General features: G+C 41.3%; 2 protein-coding genes across 4 annotated transcripts in view; one reads left to right on the top strand and one right to left on the bottom strand.

Moving 5' to 3' along the window:
- The window catches only part of apba1a (amyloid beta (A4) precursor protein-binding, family A, member 1a), a 154155-nt gene that overhangs the window by 25245 nt on the left and 108076 nt on the right, over positions 1–20834 (top strand). The window lies entirely within an intron of this gene.
- Positions 10982–12863, bottom strand: LOC307044587 (E3 SUMO-protein ligase ZBED1-like; the record flags this gene model as incomplete). The annotated part of the gene is made up of 3 exons (XM_079689898.1): positions 10982–11469; positions 11546–12701; positions 12843–12863. The coding sequence occupies 3 exons, from the start codon at positions 12861–12863 to the stop codon at positions 10982–10984; spliced, it is 1665 nt and encodes a 554-aa protein (XP_079546024.1).

Here is a 20834-nt window from a genome sequence, read left to right as displayed (position 1 = left end):
TCATGTTTATTGCTTACGCAGGCCTTAGCTAATCTGAACTAAACATTGAATACTGCTTTGAACCGTTATTCTGCATCTTGTGACTGTAACACTCTCTTGTATATAAGCATGTCAAGGACACTATTCCGGGAACTATTTGTCCCACACAGCTCTGTGTGTGAGTTGACTACTGAGTCAATAGTGTGAGTTAATACATGGATCCTCATATTGAAGACCAAGCCGGTGACGAGTGATATTTTCCTAACAATAACTCTTCCTTATTTTGGTGGCATTACCAAATACACGAACTCTTTGTGTGAATTACTGAGCATGTGCCAGACTATTTGCACACTGCACAACACATGCCCTTAAAAAGTGTTAAAGGGCATTACCTATGCTAATACAAAAAAAAAGAATGGCCATACACAACCATTTCAGATCAAGTAGGGGAGAGCAGAGTTGAAAACATTTCATGCATCGGAATTTGTTTTTTGTTTTAACATAAAATGTGTAGAGATCTAAGAGATGTTGCTAAAGGAGAGATCTTTTTCTTCTGTTATTAGCAGATGAAGAAATAGTCCTCATTCACTGAAAAAAAACATTTACACATGATAATTTCATAGCACCAAACTTGGATAAAATCATCCTCAATAGAAGATACCAAAAATAAAAATTGACTCTCCACCAGTCTGCTTTTAGTGGATGGTAAAGGGCAGGGTGTTACAGCCGTGGTGGGTGAGGAGGGAGAACACTGCTGCCCCCCGGAGAGGTCAGCTCCTCATCCACCCTCCCACAGAGAGCAATTACCCAGTGGTTTCCATGACATCCAGCGGTCATGCCACCGCCTGTGCTCTGAGAATGAGGGAGGGAAGAGGATAATGCCTCCGTCTGCTGAACATCGCTGTCTGGAGCAGGAACTCTGTGTGTGCTCTCTGTTGGGTTAATGTTACGTGTGTGAGTGTGAGTGTGTGTGTGTCTTTCCCCCTGATTGTCTCCCTCCAGATGCAGCCTCTCCCTCAGGTGCATCCCCAATCAGGGCCTCCATAAAGGACCTGAGAAAGGCTGCAGTCGCTCTCTTCCTTCTCCTGTGGGCTGCATGGATGGCAGTGGATGATCTGTGCAGCAGTGTAGTGTTTTGTTGTTGTCTACGTGAGACGTACAACTTATAGAAGTTTTGAGTATTGTTATGATTTACTGTGGTCTCTTTCTGTTATGAGAAAGTTGTTTTGGTTTTGTCTTAAGTTTGCAAATTGGCTAGTGAGCCTCTTTTTTCTTTGATTAATTAAAAGACCACCTTGTGGCTTCACAAATCAGTTTCCTCTCCTTTTTTCTCTCGCCCGGTTATTTTATATTTTGTTACTTCCCTTTTCCCCTAGTCCAGGAAGGAACGTAACAGTTAAATACATGTCACCATGGGTGTTTCTCAATGTCGAGGACGCTTCCTTGGTGGGACATGTCTTCCGAGTCAGGTCCTTCAGAAGCGAGGCAAGAATCTTTCCTAGCCTCGGAAAACGAAGAATGGTGGAACAGGCTAACGGTTGTGCAGCTGTGCGTCATATGCGAGGCCCCTCCTTAAATGGATTTTGGAAATTGGTCCGTGCACAAAGCATTGTGGGGATTTTAAGACCGCGGAGGATACACATGTGCAGCCTCGAAATGTCTCGCTGCAAAGGACGCCGGGCTCGGTAGAATTCCAAGGAGCCTGGACATTGGAACAGTCCTTCGGCAGGACTCGATGACGTAGCATCCTTGAAATAGTGGCTCTGGAGCATCCTTCCTTGACATTGAGAAACACCCCATATCTCTCATAGAGGATCATTGTTAGGACACAACCATCTGTACATACACAACATTACATATGGTTTAGTTGCCACTCATAGAGTCTTAGTCTGAACCTGGAAATGTGGAGTACCTCAAACTTGCATATGTTGGGCAATTTGCAAAATTGGCATAAGTTGAGTTAACTAGCATTGAACTACATTATAGCCGATGCAGGCAATAGTTTAAATGGCTTGGCTGATTTGGACAATTTTGGAGTGGTTTTGTGAAATATTAAGGATGCTGATTCCAATTCTGACATTTTCAGGATCAAAAATAGTTTTAACCAGAAAGAAAGTATTTGCAGGCTCAAAAGGGCTGTTTTTGTTTATTTTTTGGTCGATTTTGAAATTGACCCTGGATCATTTGGATTGGAAAGATTGCCTATGTATTTGAAGAAGAAATGTCCACAGTAGACGGCTCTCTATATCCAATGGTCGCAACACTACTCATGGTAATCTAAATCAGCCCACAGAGTACAAATATGACCACCTTCTGGTTAAAGCGGCAATTTTTCATCCTGAAAATGTCATAAATGGATTCAGCATCCTCAATTACCCTCAGAACCAATCCTAAATTGTCCAAATCGGCCAAGCAATTTTTTTACTATTGCCATTGATGCTTATTAATGCAATTTGTGCAAATTTCCCAACATATAAAAGTTAGCGTCTGGCAGTTTCTATGTGCTAGGGACCCGTACTGTACATTTCTAACATAAACGTTGGGGTACTCAACATTTCCAGGTTCACTGTAGGAGCAATATGTTAAAATGTATATTTGAATATTATAATCCTTTGTTATTAGTGCTATCATATCATTTATTTGAACCAGCCGTGTGAAATTGACGGCATAGACGACCGCAGCTGTACGTGATCACGAGACGTTATAGCCAACGGCAGCTGCTGGTGATTGGGGTGTGAGCAGGAGAAAGAAGCACCGAGCAACAGTTTTTTGATCTGAGAGAATATGTGTTTGTATTTGATACCTTTTTGTGTAAGTAAAAAACAAACTATCCTGAGACGTATTTTGCCCGAGTCAAGCTTATTTGCTATCTATGAGCCGAATTTTGGATTACTGGAACTACATTTGTCAAAAAAACTACGCTCTGGAGAAGCCGAGCTATGAAGGAGGGATTCCAGTGACGGCGTCGCATGAAAGGTGAAGATAAAGACTGCTCTTCCACACACGGAGATCGGCACATTAAGCGGGACATCCGAGGAGCAAAGACGGTAAAGTGGCCTGTTGTTATGTTAATGTTAGAAGACGGATGGGAGATCGCTACTCTCCGACAGAAGAGGCAGTCTTAATGGATCAGCTGATTCCAACTACCAGCTGATTACCTTTTGCTTTTCGTTTGTGAAAGACATTAACTAAGTTGTTCTTTAAGAAAGACAGTACAACAAAGACATTTTCTATAAAAACGAAGCGTTTATTGTTGGACACCTTTTAGTTGAGTTTAAGCACTGTAGTAAGTTTAATTTGAAAGAGCCATGGAAGAACTAACCGAAAGGAGCCACAAGAGGGAGCCAAAGCCCACGGAAAAGGCCAAAGAGGAGAGGCTCCACAGGCTAAATGGATTAAGGAGAGCGAAGGTGGGCCAGCGCACCAAGAAGGTTAATGAGCTGAAACGTCTTAAAGAAAATGATAGCAATGTGGATAAAGTGGAAGAAGAAATTCTGAATGACTTTGCTAAATTATATGGAGAGCTTAATGACATTAACAAGGAGTATGTAACTCTCTTACCTGAAGAGGAGGCGTCTGAAGACCAGCAACACTGGTTTAATCCCAAGTCAGCAAACATTGAACAGTTTGTACGCATAACTGAAAAATTGATTAAAGGAGTACGCGAAGGCACAAAAGAGGACCGTGAAGAGGAAGCCTGCTCGTCTGAAGTAGATGATACCAGGCCTGAAGACAGCGCCTCCAGAGCCAGTAACCATACAGTGGCTTCCTCTACCGTTTCTTCTGCGCGCAGGAGGGCGGAGGCTGAAAAGGCAGTACTGCTAGCTCGAGCAGCATCCTTAAAAGAAGAAGCAGGCTCTTAAGGAAGAAGAAGCCTCTCTAATACAGCAGCAAGCAAAGCAGCTCCAGCAGCTCAAAGAGAACAATTAGAGTTGGAGGCAGCTGTAGCTGAATGTGATGCAATGTTAAAGGTGCTTGACGGGTATGAAGACCAGCAGGATGGTATGAACAGCTACCTCAAACGCAGCCAACGTCGTGGCAAGTCAGAGACATCTGGCACCGGATCCAGAACTGCTTCAAAACCAGCTAAATATGGTGAGAAACTTGCCTCAGCACACCTACAGATGTAACACTTCATTTCAGACTCGAGCTTACAGCTTCCTGCCTAACACCAGTATAGAGGAATGTTAAGCCCTCCCACTATTTTCCAAGAGGGCGTTGCCAGACTTTCCATTTCAGGTTTTAACCAGGAGATGGCGCTTCATTCACAAATACAGAAAGACAAGTTTCATGGACCTTCAGTTGTGTTTTGAAGAGCATTTGAACACATCAATATTTTAGATCAACTAAAGTATATCTAATCTTGTAATTCAATAATATATAGTCTTTATATATTAAATAATCATAATTATAATGTAAATGTTTACATTACACTTCTTTATTTGTTATGCTCATACTTTTACCTTTACAATCGTTTGCTTTAATATGCAGTATATCTTTTGTATATTTTTGTGTTTGCTTCCTCCTGCTCCCTTTTGGACACATACTGTATGATTTATTATTATTATTAATATGAAGATATTATTAAGATAAGATGTTACTTTATTGTATTGATTGAACATTTTAGTTTAGAATGTGCTGTCTGTCCCACGGTAATTCAGAAGGCTCACAGGTCACATTCCGACCATTATTTAAAACAATAGGTGCCTTCACACCGTCTACAGTTTGATTTGTATAGAGGGAGCTCTGTGGCTGAATGGCCAGCGATTAAGTGTGGCACATTTATCATAGGTGATCAGAGCTAACTGCCTGCCGTCAGATTTCATTTAAAAACAGATCTGATTTTAAGACTATTTCTGCGCTCATAAAGAATGATAAGAATAAGAATAATGCGTATTGAACTGATTTCATTAATTAGTGAGTTTATTTAACACTAGAACTGCCAATCGGGTCAATTTGTGTGTTGTGTGTGTGCAATGTAACTTTTTTTTCAATAAAATATTGAAGTCTCCCAGTCCGTGACTTTTCCTGAAAGTGTGTTATGTAGCACCCTATGTTGTTAAAAATTGCATTCTAATAGCGGGATTTGACGGTTTTAGGTAGGCCTATACAAAAACCTCTGGCGGTTCTAGTGTTAAGGTAAGTAGAAGCCCTTTTTTATCAGTAACGAATTTAGCAGTTGAACATAAAAGTCAACTAACTGAGGGTCACTTGCAATGACAGTGTTGTGTCTAATTGTAAGCTTGTCACTCAGAGTAACCTACAGTTAATTTAGCTGCTGGAGAAGAAAGATCAGGGAGGAGGGGGGGAGCGAGCTGTGGTTGATGGGCCATTAGTTGTGTAAATACACAGCTGCAAGGGTGTAACTTTGGTTTGAGAAGTGGGGGGGACACAAAACAGGGTGTCCTCCGCAATGAAACATTGTTCTTGATTTAATTCCATTTCCTGTCTTTCTACACATATATTAGGGACTATGGTGTTAACTAATCCAAGAAAAATGTGTAGTGTATATAATGAGTGTGCAAACTTATCTATCCATAAACCTGTTTTATTTGTGATGACCTCACATCCTATAGGGGGCTCCGGGGGCATGCACCCCCGGTAAGATTTTTTTCTTTAAATTGAAGTTAAATGCATCAATCTGGTGCACAAATTAAGAGATTTATGGATACAGCTCTCAACACTCATATGAAACAGACCTGTATATATTTCAATACTCCAAAACCATTAAAATATTCTCACAACCAATAACACATCATTGATATACTCCTCTCTCCTATCTTTATCTTACCTAGTCTGCATTCTTTTTTTATTTATGCATATTTTACTAATCACTCCCCTTTCAAAATGTGTTTTTAATTCTTTACTGACATTGGAATAATTTTTTTACTTATTTTGAACGCAATGAAATGGATATTTGTTTAGACCAAACCGTTTGAGCTGATGTTACCTCAGCCTCTCAGTCCGACAGGAGAGGACTCTCCCTATCCTTATTGTTGAAACAGCCTCTAATCTCCGTTAGCTCCGAGCTAGCACCAGATGCTAACAACAACCCCCGTAACTCTCTCTGTCTCTCTCTCACACAAAATGCGCTCCTGCCACACACACACAGACGCTCCTCCATGACCCCTTTTACTTGCGTAAAAAAAAAAACACATTTGAAAAGTGGGGGGGACACAAACCGGATTTTGAAAAGTGGGGGGGACATGTCCCCCCCTGTCCCCAGTGGAAATTACGCCCATGCACAGCTGAGAGCTGCCGTTTCATTCAGACTGTTTAAAAAACGGTAACAACGGACTATTTTTCAAGATCAAGATCCCTCCGCTACGCTTTGGGATCCTGATCTGCCAAAGAGACTCCATTAAAATATAAATATTTTTAGTGAATTACTGAGTTTAGGCACGTTAATAACGTGTGTGTGTAAAAAAAAGAAGCTGTGGGCAGCAGTGAGTGTCACGGACATGAATTCATAGATCAAGGCAGACTGGTGCACACTCTCCTGTCCTGCCAGGCGACACGCCCATTCTAAGCCGTGTCCCTCACTCCTCACATCACAAGCTGCATCAAAGTCTATTATGTTGTTACATCGTTTCAGATGTTATGTTTCAGTTGTGCTTGATGCAAACTTGTCAAAATTCGCCGTTTTGAATCCAAAATAGGTCGTTTGTGTGATTCATGTAGATCTGCAATAAAAATATTTTTGGGGTATGGGGGGTCTGGGACCCGGAGTAATCTGCGGCCGTGAGCTGTTATGTGCCATCATGACACGCATGGTGTTCTTTTTTTATATATTATAATGAAGTGCGAGCTGTGTGCTCGAGTCTTCCTGCCTGTCGGCTCTGCTCATGGATGTATAATAAGGCTCTGCTGCTCCGAGATGATGGTCTAGCTTCAGCATCTACATTACCTACGGGTGCGTTCGTTAATATTAACTGCGCGTCCGGAGTCACTGTGGCACAGACTGGACCACTGGTGAACAGCTGTTAGAACGGGCCGTTTAGGTGCTCAGGGCAGAGCTCCCTGTCGGAGCGGCAGATCGTGATGTGAACTGAAAAGTTTTTCTGTGGCAATATTATTTAAGGAATCGTTGAGCTAGCTAGCTAGCATATATTGTCACTATCTGCTAACGTTAGCTTTAGCCTTCTATTTCTAATAGTGTTTTTCATAGGCTATAAACAGAGGTGGTATATATATATATATATATATATATTGTACTTGAGTAAAAGTAGAAGCACTCAGATCTTGTACTAGAATAAAAGTAGAAGCACTCAGATCTTGTACTAGAATAAAAGTAGAAGTACTCAGGTCTTGTAGGCTACTTGAGTAAAAGTAGAAGCACACAGATCTTGCAACCCAGTCTCACGGCATTTCGTGTTCACCAACACGATTTTTAATCTATTGATTCGTGTTCACCAACACGATTTTCCCCTTTTTTTCGTGTTGCACAGCACGATTTTAAAAGCAATGTATTTCTATTGGTAGTCTCACGAAATTACGTGTTATAGGAAGACCAGAAGCTGTGTGGTTCATAAAAGCATGTTTTTACTCAATATCAAGCCACAATTATTGCTTTTATTTTAAATCGTATAATTTCTGACTTTTGTTGCCGTCTGTGAGGAAAATAAATGGGGCTGAGAGCCTCGGGATACTGAAATCTGTATATATGTAAATCTTTTTTCCCTTCTAATTTGTTATTCTTTTCAAAATAACACACTGTTATTTACTAACCAATAACACACAATTATCCTTGTTTTTATTTATTTGTTTAATTCCATAATCTCTGTTTTTTTTGGCGTCCGTCAGGAACTGAATTTCAAAATAAAAATAACCGGAAACAGATTTACGCATTTCGAGTTTAGGATGGCCGAAGACACTACACTACCCATAATCCCAAGCTATCGTTTAGGACTACAGTCCCCTTGATTAATCTTCAAGCTCTGGGATTGGATGTTGGAATGGCAGTGCGCCAAGGTTACGCCGAGCGTCAAACAGCTGTTTGAAATGGAACGAAACCACGCCAGACTATCCAAAACTGGAATCGAACGCCCCCCCAGGACTACACATGCTATGGGACGTCTCTTCTGAACGTTTTCGTTTTTCCCACAATTAGACGTTGCCAGTATTAAACAAATTGGTGTTATCAAATGTAAATTATAAAACGGACAAGTCAAATCAAGCAATCTGATTGGTTCTTAGCCGTGATATACTGAGCGTATACCACGGGTAGAATTGTAAATTACTTTTCACAACAAGTCAGTATCCCTCCGCGTCTGAGAAACAGTATACCGTTGGGCAGTTTGCTTTTCATACTGGAACAAGAAAGCAGCGGAGAAGTAACGGGGCAGAAGCCCTCCTTTTTGACGCAGCGGTCCAGACATAGACATCAAACGGAAAAACATATTCAGTGTGCAGTTCCTTTGGCATTAGGGCAGGGATATCTAGATACTTTTGAAGGTTTAACATAATTAATTGTGCTACTTTTAAAGCAAGCAACGATGTTTTCAAATCTGTAATCAAAGAGGTCCGCAAAAACGCTATCGACCAATCAGATTGCTTGATTTGACTTGTCAGTTTTATAAATATATTTAAATTTCTTCCATTACGAAACAAACTTACAAAGCATAAAATGGAAACATTTAAGATTAACTTCGACCTCCGGGGGGGTCTTACTATAGTATGGAGGAGTGGATTGAGCAGTGCCTATCTCCAGAAGAAAAAAAAACACCTAAACTACGACATGCAGAGCTACGTGAAGAGCAGGTAGACCAACTGGAAAAGTAGCACCATTCAAAAACTTTCTGATGCGGGTCTTGAAACAAAGCAGAGAAATTATGACCGTTAGTGGCCACAGGTGCGAAAGCTCTCTCCAGAGCTACTGGAAGCCCAATCTCGGGGACCGGAGAAAGTGGAGCAATATTCTCGCCACGCCAAGCAACAGCTTCGAACAACCTCAACCTATACAAGTGACCACGTAAGCCATGCTACTGATGCTGGACAGTTTTTCAGTGGATGCACAATAAACAGCAACATACACATTAATGTAAATAAACAGCCAAATAATGGATCAACGCTCTCTGTCTAATATGTTCGCTTGCTGTTAGTGTTGTTGCATAGCAACCACCTTGCACTATGTTTTGTGCAGAAGGCAACGGAGGGACTATTTTATTTTGAACATCATTATTTACTAATAAAAATTATTTAAAGTAGAGTATGTATTTTTCTTTCATATTGCCACACTTGGTAACCGTTTTATAAAAGCAATAGCTCACTTCAGGCCATGATATATGCTCATTATATCACAGCTAAGGGGGTTGTTGAACCACGCCCCTAAGCTGTGATATAATGAGCATATACCACGGCCTGTCGTGAGCTATTGCTTAAACATATCATTAATAAATGGGTGAAAATCGCTTGTGTCCATAATGCGCAGCATTAATATATACCCACATGACAGCTCATTGTTACTTTGTAATTCTAGTCCACTACAATTCAGAGGTTAACCTGGTATTTTTACTCCACTACATTTATTTGAGTTACTTTGCAGATTCTGATTAATGATGTGAAATATAAACAACCCTTAAATCAGACTTTAGTTACATCTGAGTAAAATTCAGGAAAGGTGATTGTCAAGTGCCGACAATCAGGAGAGATATTTGATAGTTGGTGCTTGAGAAGACTAAACATTTATCTGCAATTGACATGAATGGAAACGAGTAATAAGGTATATTCATTACTCGTTATTCTCTACTAATAGTTAATTAAAGACTGTATAATGGCTATTTTGCACATCCCTTTCAAGATTTCAAGATTTTCAAAGGTTTATTGACATATAATACACAACTGTGTATGCAATGAATTAAAAACTTGGGTGACAGGTTCATCAACAGCGCATTACAAGACATCTATCAATGTGTGTATACCTCCACCATTAAACTGTCATATTCTGCACATTTCTTATACTATCTACATACATAAGAGTATAATTCATATATATGATATCAGTTAAAATAAGTGCTTCAACATAGTCAACATTGCAGGAAAGCAATATATTAGACGTTAAGTACTTTGTCAGGCTTAATATTTATCTGTAGATACCCCCAAAGCTTTTTTCTTATTTAAAAGAAGACCTTAATCTAAAGTATTATTTAATGTTTGAATAAAGGTTAATTTGTTTCTGTTTTGCACATCCTCATATTAATATCTTTGTACATCCAGCACTAAACTGTTTTATTGTAGAGATCACTTACAGTATCTTCTTGATTTTTTATATTCTATATTTCTATCACAGACCTTCTACTTTCCCCCTATGAAAGTATGTACTCTTAATATTTTTTTAATCAAATATAACACATAAAAACAATTATTCAATAACATGCTTTAACCACTAGGCGGTGCACACAAGGTGCACACAGCCATAATAACTTTGTATTATTAGTAGGGCTGCCCCCGACCAAAGATTTTCCTGGTCGACCACTGGTCGTCAGGTAAGGCCACTGGTCGACCACTGATCGACCAGTGGCGCGAATGAAAGCGCACGCAGAGACAAACCGCCTTTTTCGCGCAACCGGCAAGTAATTAAATTATGATTCTGAATGTGTTGGAAAAATCAACAAGGAGACTGTCTTAACATTTTGTTAATTTATTTCAACACAACACACCATATAAAAACATCACACAAATTATGAACTTTTAAAACCAACACAATAACTTTATAAAACAAACAAAAAAGTCTTCTTTTAAACTTGTAAAATAAATATAAATTATATAAACAAAAGAATAAATAAATATAGGCTCAAGCCAACTTAAATATTTAAATATCAGTGCAAAAGTAAACAGGCCTACAGAGAAGTATTCTCAACATGAAAATAAAACTTTCAGTTTTTTCCTGAGGTCGGAATGCAAACAAAAATTATAAATATACCGCAAAACTTAACTTAAACACTTCAGTTGAACGAACGAAGAACGAATACTATAAACTACAAAACTATGGTGTTATATTAGGCTAGGCCACTACCTGACTTTCAGGGTTTCCCTCCGATCTTAGTCTTCTCATATTATGAGACAAGAACACGAGTTTGTCTGTGTTGTCCGGGAGAAGTGAGCTCCGTGTCTTGCTCACAATGAAGCCGGCTTTGGAAAATATGCGCTCCGATGGCGTGGATGTGGAAGGGATGGAGTGGATGCGCTTAGCTGCTCTGGCAAGCTTGGGATAGCGTTCCTCATTCATTTTCCACCAAATCAGTGGTCCCTTGTCAACCTTGGTTCGCTCCTCCAAGTATGTCTTCATTTCATTTTTCTCTTTTTCCGTCTGTTGATCTTCATCAAAGGCCATCAGCATTGATATGTCCTGCTGCTTTTCCCTTTGCCTCTTTGGTGTGGGCTCACTTTCCTCTGCGCCGCTGCTGTCCTCTCTCTGAGCAGTTGCTTCTTCTGCTGGAGATAAACTCTCAGCCAGATCCCACACTGTTGTGTATGCATCGTCCCGTTTCTCTGCACCGAGGAATGACAAGCTCTTGAACCGTGGGTCAAGGACTGCAGCTTGAATATATATGCTGCCCCTCCAGACTCCCTGTGAGCTCCCACCTTTTGTCGATTTCCTCTGTGATTTTTTTCTTAACTGCCTTCACGGTCGTGCTCTCATCATCACGACTCAACAAGTGGCGCCTCTTCATGTTGACGAGCATCGGCAGCGTAGCAGACAGAGATGCGTTTATATCTTGTGAGAGCAGCTCGGTGAGGGTGATCATGGGCCTCAGCACGGAGACAATGTCCTCCGCTGTCCTCCATTGGGCAGTTGTGAGATCCAGATCTCGGTCAGACTGGTGGGTGGTCCCGGGTTCTGAAAGCACAGCTGTAACCGGACATCTCTGTTCCAGAAGACGCTCCAGCATTGAATAAGTGGAGTTCCATCGTGTGGACACATCTTGTATCAGTTTGTGTTCAGCCACATTCTGTTGCTTCTGTTTCAAAGTGAGAGCTGCTGTTGCCTTGGCACTTTTTTTGAAGTGTCCCACAAGGCGTCTGGCAGCAGCAATCACTCGGCAGATGGGATCTAATTTAACAGCCGCGTTTATGCACAACTGCAAGGTGTGCCCCGCACAACGAATTCCCTGGACATTACCCCAGCACGGGTTTTGAGATAGCTGTTTAGCGCAAAACACCATATTAGCGGCATTGTTGTGTACCACAGCGACCCTCTTTTCTGGCGGAATCCCAAACTCCTCCATTACTTCGCTGAGTCGCTCTGCTATGTTGGCAGCTGTGTGGCTCACCTCCAGCACTTTAGTCTCCAACACGAATGAATGTAATTGCCATTTTTGGGAAATAAAGTGTGCCGTCACAGTCATGTAACCATCCATTTGGTTGGAGGTCCATGTGTCAGTAGTGAAGCTGACTGCTGTGCAGGCTTTAAGTTTCTCCGAAAGTACCTGTTTGGTCGTGTTATATTTGTTTTTAATGGCGTGCATTACGGTGTCACGTTTGGGTACAGTGTAACCCGGTTCGATGAACTTCATCATCTGTTTGAACCCTTCCCCCTCGACAACGTTTACAGGTCTCATGTCCAGTGCCACAAAATCTGCAATTTTGTCGGTGATGTCTCTCTTCCTTTTCTCGGAAAGAGGGGGCTTCAAAACGAGTGTTGTCTGTGAGAGTTTCAATGGCGGCCGCGAAGATGAAGTTGAGGTAGATGCGGTGGCCCTATCAACGTATAGTGGATGAGCCTATTGAGAGAAATGCACATTAATTTAAGTTTACACTAAGCCTAATAGCCCATAATATGACAATACATTTTATCTAACAGGCTTTTTATTAAGGCTAGAGCCGCAGAGCGTCCATCTTTTAATGGCTTGAACGGTACTTACATGTTTCAGGTGATAAGTCATGTTTGTAGTTGATGAATGATAGGAGAATATTTGCTTGCAAAGTTTGCATATCACCTTCTTCGGGTTGTCTGTTCGAAATGCTCCCAAGCTCTTGATTTTACGCCTGACATGGTTAAAACTATCAGCTTATCTGACGTGAAAACAAGTGACTCACTGTCACCTCCTGTTTCCCGTTTTTTTTTTTCTTTTCTTTTTCTCAATCTTTTTTTTTTTTTTTTTCGGCGACCAACGACCAATTAAATCTTGACCGACCAAAGACTCTTTGGCCGACTAACCTTTGGTCGACTAATCGGGGGGCAGCCCTAATTATTAGTGTAGGACACTTATGTATGTACAACATCTGAAGATGTGTAGTTTTATTCATGCTTTCACATAATTTTACAGCATATTGCTATACTATTTCAGACTCAGTATTTACATTCTTATATTCAAAGAAAATCAGTAATATCTTTAAAAACTACAAGTCCTTTTATATCAGCTGTGCACCGTTATGGTGTAAATATAACCAATCTACGAATTGGATTAAATGTAAAAGTCAGCCGAATTAGTGTTGATACTGCAAGGAGACGAATTGTGTGAAGAAAAATTGAAGATGTTGTTTAATTGTTGATATATTTATGATCCACGTTAAGTCTTCAGTTTCGGCGGCATTTCTTCCAGTTTTTCCAAAGGTCTTCTCATCAGGGCTCTATAAATAAAGAACTACGGCAGATCTGTAATATTTAATGCAGCCGAACCGTGTATTACAATGCCGTTATGTGATGACTTTCAAAGAGAAAAGCAAGAACACACGGAATTAAGTATTATTATTTTTTTTAAATCCGGATTTCATATCATATGAACACCAAATCCCAGCATGCATTGCGGCTAAAACATCCAATCGGCGAGCTTAGCTGATGATCTTGGGTAATCGCTCGAAATGCCTACGTCTGTTTCCGGTTATTTTTATTTTGAAATTCGGTTCCTGACGGACGCCGAAAAAGCCAGAGATTATGGAATTAAACAAATAAATAAAAACAAGGATAATTGTGTGTTATTGGTGAGTAAATAACAGTGTGTTATTTTGAAAAGAATAACAACTTAGAAGGAAAAAAAGATTTACAAATATACAGATTTCAGTATCCTGAGGCTCTCAGCCCCATTTATTTTCCTCACAGACGGCAACAAAAGTCTGAAATTATACGATTTAAAATAAAAGCAATAATTGTGGCTTGATATTGAGTAAGAACATGCTTTTATGAACCACACAGCTTCCAGTCTACCTATAACACGTAATGTCGTGAGACTACCAATAGAAATACATTGCTTTTAAAATCGTGCTGTGCAACACAAAAAAAAGGGGAAAATCGTGTTGGTGAACACGAATCAATAGATTAAAAATCGTGTTGGTGAACACGAAATGCCATGAGACTGGGTTGGATCTTGTAGAGTAAAAGTAGAAGTACTCAGGTCTTGTACTTGAGTAAAAGTAGAAGTACTCAGGTCTTGTACTTGAGTAAAAGTAGAAGTACTCAGATCTTGTACTTGAGTAAAAGCAGAAGTACCAGAGTGTAGGAATACCCTGTTACAGTAAAAGTCCTGCATTCAAAATGTTCCTCAAGTGAAAGTAGAAAAGTATTCTCATCAAAATATAGTGAAAGTCGCGACAGTAAAAGTAGTCATTGTGCAGATTGGTCCATTTCAGAATAATAGATATAATATGTTTTATAATGATTGATCATGAAAGTGTTCTCAAAGCTGGTAAAGGTGCAGCTAGTTTGAATGACTTTGTATACTGCAGGGTAGCTTGTGAATTTACTCCAGGTGGAACTAAAGTCTGATTTAATACTTGATTATATATCACATCATTCATCCACATCTGTAAAGTAACTAAAGGTATTAAATACATGTAGTGGAGTAGAAGTACACCATGTACCTCTGAACTGTAGTGGACTAGAAGAACAAAGTAGCAAAACATTGAAATACTTAAATAAAGTACAAGTATCTCAAAATTGTGCCCAAGTATAATACTTGTTGAGTTTATAAACTTAGTTACTTTACACCATGTGGCTATAAAGATAAAAAGACTTAAGCCTTGCACAGAGGCATGAAAATACATTTTCAAAATGCTCAACAGTGCTGCCAAAATTATAAACTGACTGCTACAAAATTAAAATAAATGCTTTTATATATTTCTATTAGATGTGACTCTTTGGCGTTTCTGTTAACACTGCTGCTTTAGTTGTTCTGACTGCTGAAATCCTCTGTTATTCCTCATTTTAAAGCCAATATTCCGTGGGGTGGGGGAGCCGGGGGCTCGGATCCTTGTCACCTTTTTCATACAGATGAGTTTGCATCCCAAAGCCTCAGTCACCTTAATTCATGTAATAAAAACATCTCAGGTCAGTAACACTCAAAGCTAAATGTGCAATACCATGTTCAGCTATGTTACTATTTATAATGTTATTGTTGTTACATCAGAAGATGTACATATTGGAAAGATTTCTTAACTTACAGTAGTCTATTTTTTACAATGTGTGTTGGAAGGATTTATTAAATTACTATGAATATTGTCATTGTTGAAGGGTTTTAGAGAAGGATGAACTATAAGCCTGAATTACATAACATTTTATACCTAAAAACATAAAAGCCACAATAAATAAATCACAATTATTGTAGTTATTTTTACCTCCCGTATTGCTTTCAACCCACCAGCTTTTATGGTGTTATTATGTCACTAACTGTAAGCTTGTCACATACAGTCTATGGTCACTCAGAGTAACCTACAGTTAATTTAGCTGCTGGAGAAGAAAGATCAGGTGGGGAGGGGGGAGAGAGCTGCCGTTTCATTCACACTGTTTAAAAAACGGTAACAACGGACTATTTTTCTTAGCGGATGCATGTCAATTTAAATCAATACATACAACTATTTTTTAAATCAATAAAAACATTTTCTAAATCCATAAAACATTTAAATTAATATTGGGAGTCATGTCGTTACTTTGTTGAGAATGTCGCCGTGTGATAAGCGGGATAATTTGCAGCGACTTGTTCCTTATGGGGAAAATAACACCCATCATGCAGACCAATATCCCTCCGCTGCGCGTTGGGATCCTGATCTGCCGACGAGGCTCCATTAAAATATAAATATTTTTTGTGAATTACTGAGTTTAGGCACGTTAATAACGTTTTAATGAAGTTGAATACAGTATATTCATATGTGTCAGTGATTTCATGTCAATTCGGTGAACATAAACATAAATGATCGTGGTGAAGATGATGATTAAATTAGGATTAAAAATCGAGAGCCGGGCTGCATTTCCTCCCGTTCGTTTTTTTCGACTAAACAACATTATTTTGTTAAATAACAACATGGTGATGTTTTTTTAATGATTACATGTCTCTTATTTAGCACAGAGTATGATATCCGTGACATATGGATCTTAACAAAGTTCCACTGTACATCCAGCGTACTGTATCTGACTTTATTTCACATGAGCTCCAGTGTGGAACCCCACTGCACCCCCTGGTGGATCAATGATCCATTGCAGCTGGCTTCATTATAAATTACATTTATCTATCACGGGGGCGGTCTCAAGTCAAGCTGGAGGTTTTCCCTTGAGCAAGGGCAGATCACGTACCAATCACGGCCCTCGCGTTTCAAACTGTCTGAAATGAATCGCTACATCTGTACTAAAAGGAACTGTCAAACCACGCCCAAAAGAGTCAAGCATGTGGATGGACAAGCAGGATGGAGCTTCTGATGCAGCACACGGACCGGGCCCCAGAGAAGGTCACCGTAGAGGGGAGGAGAGGGACAGCTACGATGTGATGCAGCGTCAAAGTCAGATTACTGAGATGCTAGTAAGGCAGCATAACCTGTCTTATCTTCCTAAACGAGACTTGCCTGTGTTCAAGGGAGACCCGCTCACCTACAAGTCCTTTATAAGAGCCTTCAATCATGTCATCGACAGCAAGGCAGAGAGCAGCAGCGATAAATTGTACTACTTGGAACAGTTCACCGGAGGGGAACCTCAAGAGCTTGTCCGCAGTTGTGAGCAAATGGCACCACAGAGAGGCTACAAAGAAGCCAGGGCTCTACTCCAGAAACATTATGGTGATGAACTTAAAATTGCTACCGCCTATATGGATAAAGTTCTAAAGTGGCCACAGATCAGATCTGAAGACGGAAAAGCTTTGAATACCTATGCCCTTTTCCTGATTACGTGCCGTAATGCCATGGAGGACATAGAGTATATGGACGAAATGAACAACCCAACTAACATGAGAGTCGTCGCCTCAAAGCTCCCATACAAAGTGAAAGAAAGATGGAAGAGTGCTGCTTTCGAGGTTCAAGAGAAAAAGGGACGAAGAGCAAGGTTTACAGACCTAGTGACCTATATATACAGACAATCACAAATGGCTAACGACCCCCTCTTTGGAAGGATGCATGATACCAGGACAACTACAGAGGGAAAAGTCACAGCTATGGCCACGGACTCTAAAGCTTGGAAGTCAGGCTGGCAAAGGGGAAGCAGTTTTGCCACAGCTGTTGCTCCAATGAGTGAAGAGAAAACACCGCCCTCAAACTTAAAGTACAGCCCCTCAACCGCAAAGCCTGCCAATGCTTTTCAAAAACCCTGTTTGTTCTGCCATAGAGAGCACACACTCGATTCCTGCAAAATCATCAAAGAGCAACAACCGAAAGACAGGATTGAGTTTCTGAAAGCTAAAGGCCTCTGTTTTGGATGTCTTACACAGGGACACCTTAGCAGAAACTGCAATAAAAGGATGACCTGTCAAGCCTGCTCCCTAAGACACCCAGGAATTTTGAATGTTGAGAAGGACAGTGCTACATTTAGAAAGCCAGAGGAGAACATCTCAAATGGTCTCGTGTCACTGACGCAGGAAACATGTGGATACACTGGGGCCGGAGAATGTGTACTGGCTATAGTACAGGTAAAAGTCAAGTCCAGTAAAAGTGAGAAGGTTGTGGAGACGTATGCCTTCATGGACCCAGGAAGTACGGCGACTTTCTGCACTGAATCACTGAAGACACAGCTGAACGTTCGAGGCAAGAAAACTACGATCCTACTCCGAACTATGGGTCAGGAGAAGCCAGCCCAAAGTTGTATCTTGTCGGACCTGGAAGTGTGTGGACTTGAAGAAAGGAAGTACATTGAACTCCTTAAGGTCTTTACATGTAAAGATATACCGGTCAAGAAAGGAAACATCCCCCTGCAGGAAGAGCTAAAGAAGTGGCCAAATCTGAAGGAGGTGAAAATCCCAAAGATAAAAGGAGAAGTCACCATGCTTATAGGAACCGATACCCCTAAAGCTTTGGAGCCATGGCAGGTGATAAATAGCATCGGAGATGGGCCCTATGCAGTTAAGACTGCCCTTGGATGGGTAGTGAATGTGCCGAAGAAGACAGATGCCAACCACATCTCCACAGCTACCATAGAGGAACTGTTGATCAAGCAATATAACACAGACTTCTCAGAACTCAGCTGTGAAGACAAAGAAGAGATGTCTCAGGAGGATCATCAGTTCATGCGGTCAGAGGTAAAATCTGCAGAGTTAAGGGATGGGCACTACTGCATTGGCTTACCACTGCGAAACGAGACAGCTAAAATGCCAGACAACCGCTGCATGGCAGAGCAACGTGCCGCAAGTCTCCAACGAAAGCTCAGCAAAAACCCGGACCTGTACAAAGATTACAAGGACTTCATGACGGGTATAATTGGAAAAGGCTACGCTGTCAAAATTCCCATAGAACAGTTAAGCCGAGAAGATGGACGTGTGTGGTACATACCTCATCACGGTCTCTACCACCCAAAGAAAAACAAGATAAGAGTAGTGTTCGACTGCACCTCCATATATCAAGGAACCTCACTTAACGATCAGCTGCTACAAGGACCTGACCTCACAAACTCCCTTGTTGGTGTCCTTCTGAGGTTCAGAGAAGAGCCTATTGCTTTGATGGCCGACATTGAGGCGATGTTCTACCAGGTCAAAGTCCCTGAACAAGATGCTGATCTTCTGCGTTTCCTATGGTGGCAGGATGGTGATCTGAATAAACCGATGGAAGACTTCCGAATGACAGTGCACCTGTTCGGAGCTACATCGTCTCCCAGCTGCGCATCATATGCACTAAGAAGAACAGCACAAGATGGAGGAGGCAAAACAACACCCGAGGTGGTGGAAACGGTTCTCAGAAACTTTTATGTGGAGGACTGTTTAAAGTCTGTGGATTCAGAAGATCATGCTGTTGCTTTGGCCAGGGACCTCAGACATCTGTGCGCCAGTGGAGACTTCAGGCTGACAAAGTGGGTCAGCAACAGTAGGGCCGTCCTGTCGTCCATCCCTAAAGAAGACAGAACAACGGAAGTCAAAGATCTTGACCTGAACCATAAGCAGCTTCCTATGGAAAGAGCCCTTGGTACTCAGTGGTGCACTGAATCAGACCCCTTCAGGTTCAAAGTGCAACCACAGGACAAACCAGCTACAAAACGAGGAATCCTGTCCATCGTTAGCTCCATCTACAACCCCCTCGGGTTCCTGGCCCCATTGGTACTGCCAGCGAAGCTCCTTCTGAGAGACCTTTGCAGGGAAAAGAGAGGTTGGGATGAGAAGATAGACAGCGGGCAGGCCCAGAAATGGATGAAGTGGTTGGCTGACCTTGAGCAGCTGTCAAAGTTTTATGTGCAGAGATGCGTCAAACCGGCAGAGGTTGAACCCATGAAGATGGCACAGCTCCACCACTTTTCCGATGCCAGCATGGATGCATATGGAACAGCTAGCTACATCGTGCAGACAAACAACCAAGGCAAAATAAAGGTTTCCTTGCTGATCGGAAAGTCCAGTCGCTCCACTGAAACACATCACCATTCCGAGAATGGAGTTGACAGCAGCAGTCGTCGCCGTCAAGGTCGACAAGATGCTATGAAGAGAGCTTCAGGTTAAGCTGGAGCAATCTATCTTCTGGACAGACAGTACTACTGTACTGAAATATATTGAGAACGAAACGTCTCGCTTTAAAACTTTTGTCGCAAACAGGATCTCAATCAGTCTTGAGGCTACTACACCAAGCCAATGGAGATATGTGAACACATCTGTGAACCCTGCGGATCAAGCTTCCAGAGGTCTGAAAGTTGAGAGTTTTATCCAAAGTGAGAACTGGATACAAAGCCCACGTTTCCTGTGGAGAAATGAAAGTGAGTGGCAAGAAAGACCAGATCTGTCAAGCCATGTTCTGGAAGATGACGATGAGGTAAAGAAGGCACCTGCAGTCTGTCTTACAATAATAGACGAAGGAGTTGCCACAGTGAGCAAGCTCATTGATCATTATTCAAAATGGTGTAAGCTGAAGAGAGCAGTGGGATGGTTTCTCCGGATTAAAGATCTGCTGCTGCAACTCAGTGGAAAAAGGAAAGAGTTCCAAGCCGCCTGTATTAAGTCAGAATACAACCCTGCAAATCAAGAAACCTTTCTTAATCAGCAGATGAAGAAATACAGAGCCACACTAAACAAGGATCTGCTCACCGTGGAACATTTGGAGTTAGCCAAAGGCAGGCATATCTGGAGGAGATCAAAGCTTTGGAGAAAGGACAGACACATGTCAAGACGAGTAGTCCACTCAGCAGATTGGATCCTGTTCTGGAAGACGGCGTACTTAGAGTAGGTGGACGGCTAAACAACTCTGCTATGCCAGAAAGGCTAAGCGCCCCCTAATCCTCTCTAAGAACCAACGTGTCGCTACTATCCTTTTGCAACACATCCACAGAGAAGTTGGACATGGAGACAGGAATCATACACTCTCAAAGTTAAGGCAGAAGTACTGGATTCCAAAGGCTGACGCAGCAGTAAGAAGGATCATAACTGATTGTACAGTGTGCAGGAGACTACATGCCGAGGCTGGACAGCAGAAAATGGCCGACCTGCCCAAAGTTCGTGTATTGCCAGGTGAACCCCACTTTACCAACGTCAGAG

Source organism: Notothenia rossii (assembly GCF_949606895.1).
Source record: "Notothenia rossii genome assembly, chromosome: 6".
Lineage (NCBI taxonomy): Eukaryota > Metazoa > Chordata > Actinopteri > Perciformes > Nototheniidae > Notothenia > Notothenia rossii.
This window is presented reverse-complemented; position numbering and strand designations above follow the sequence as displayed.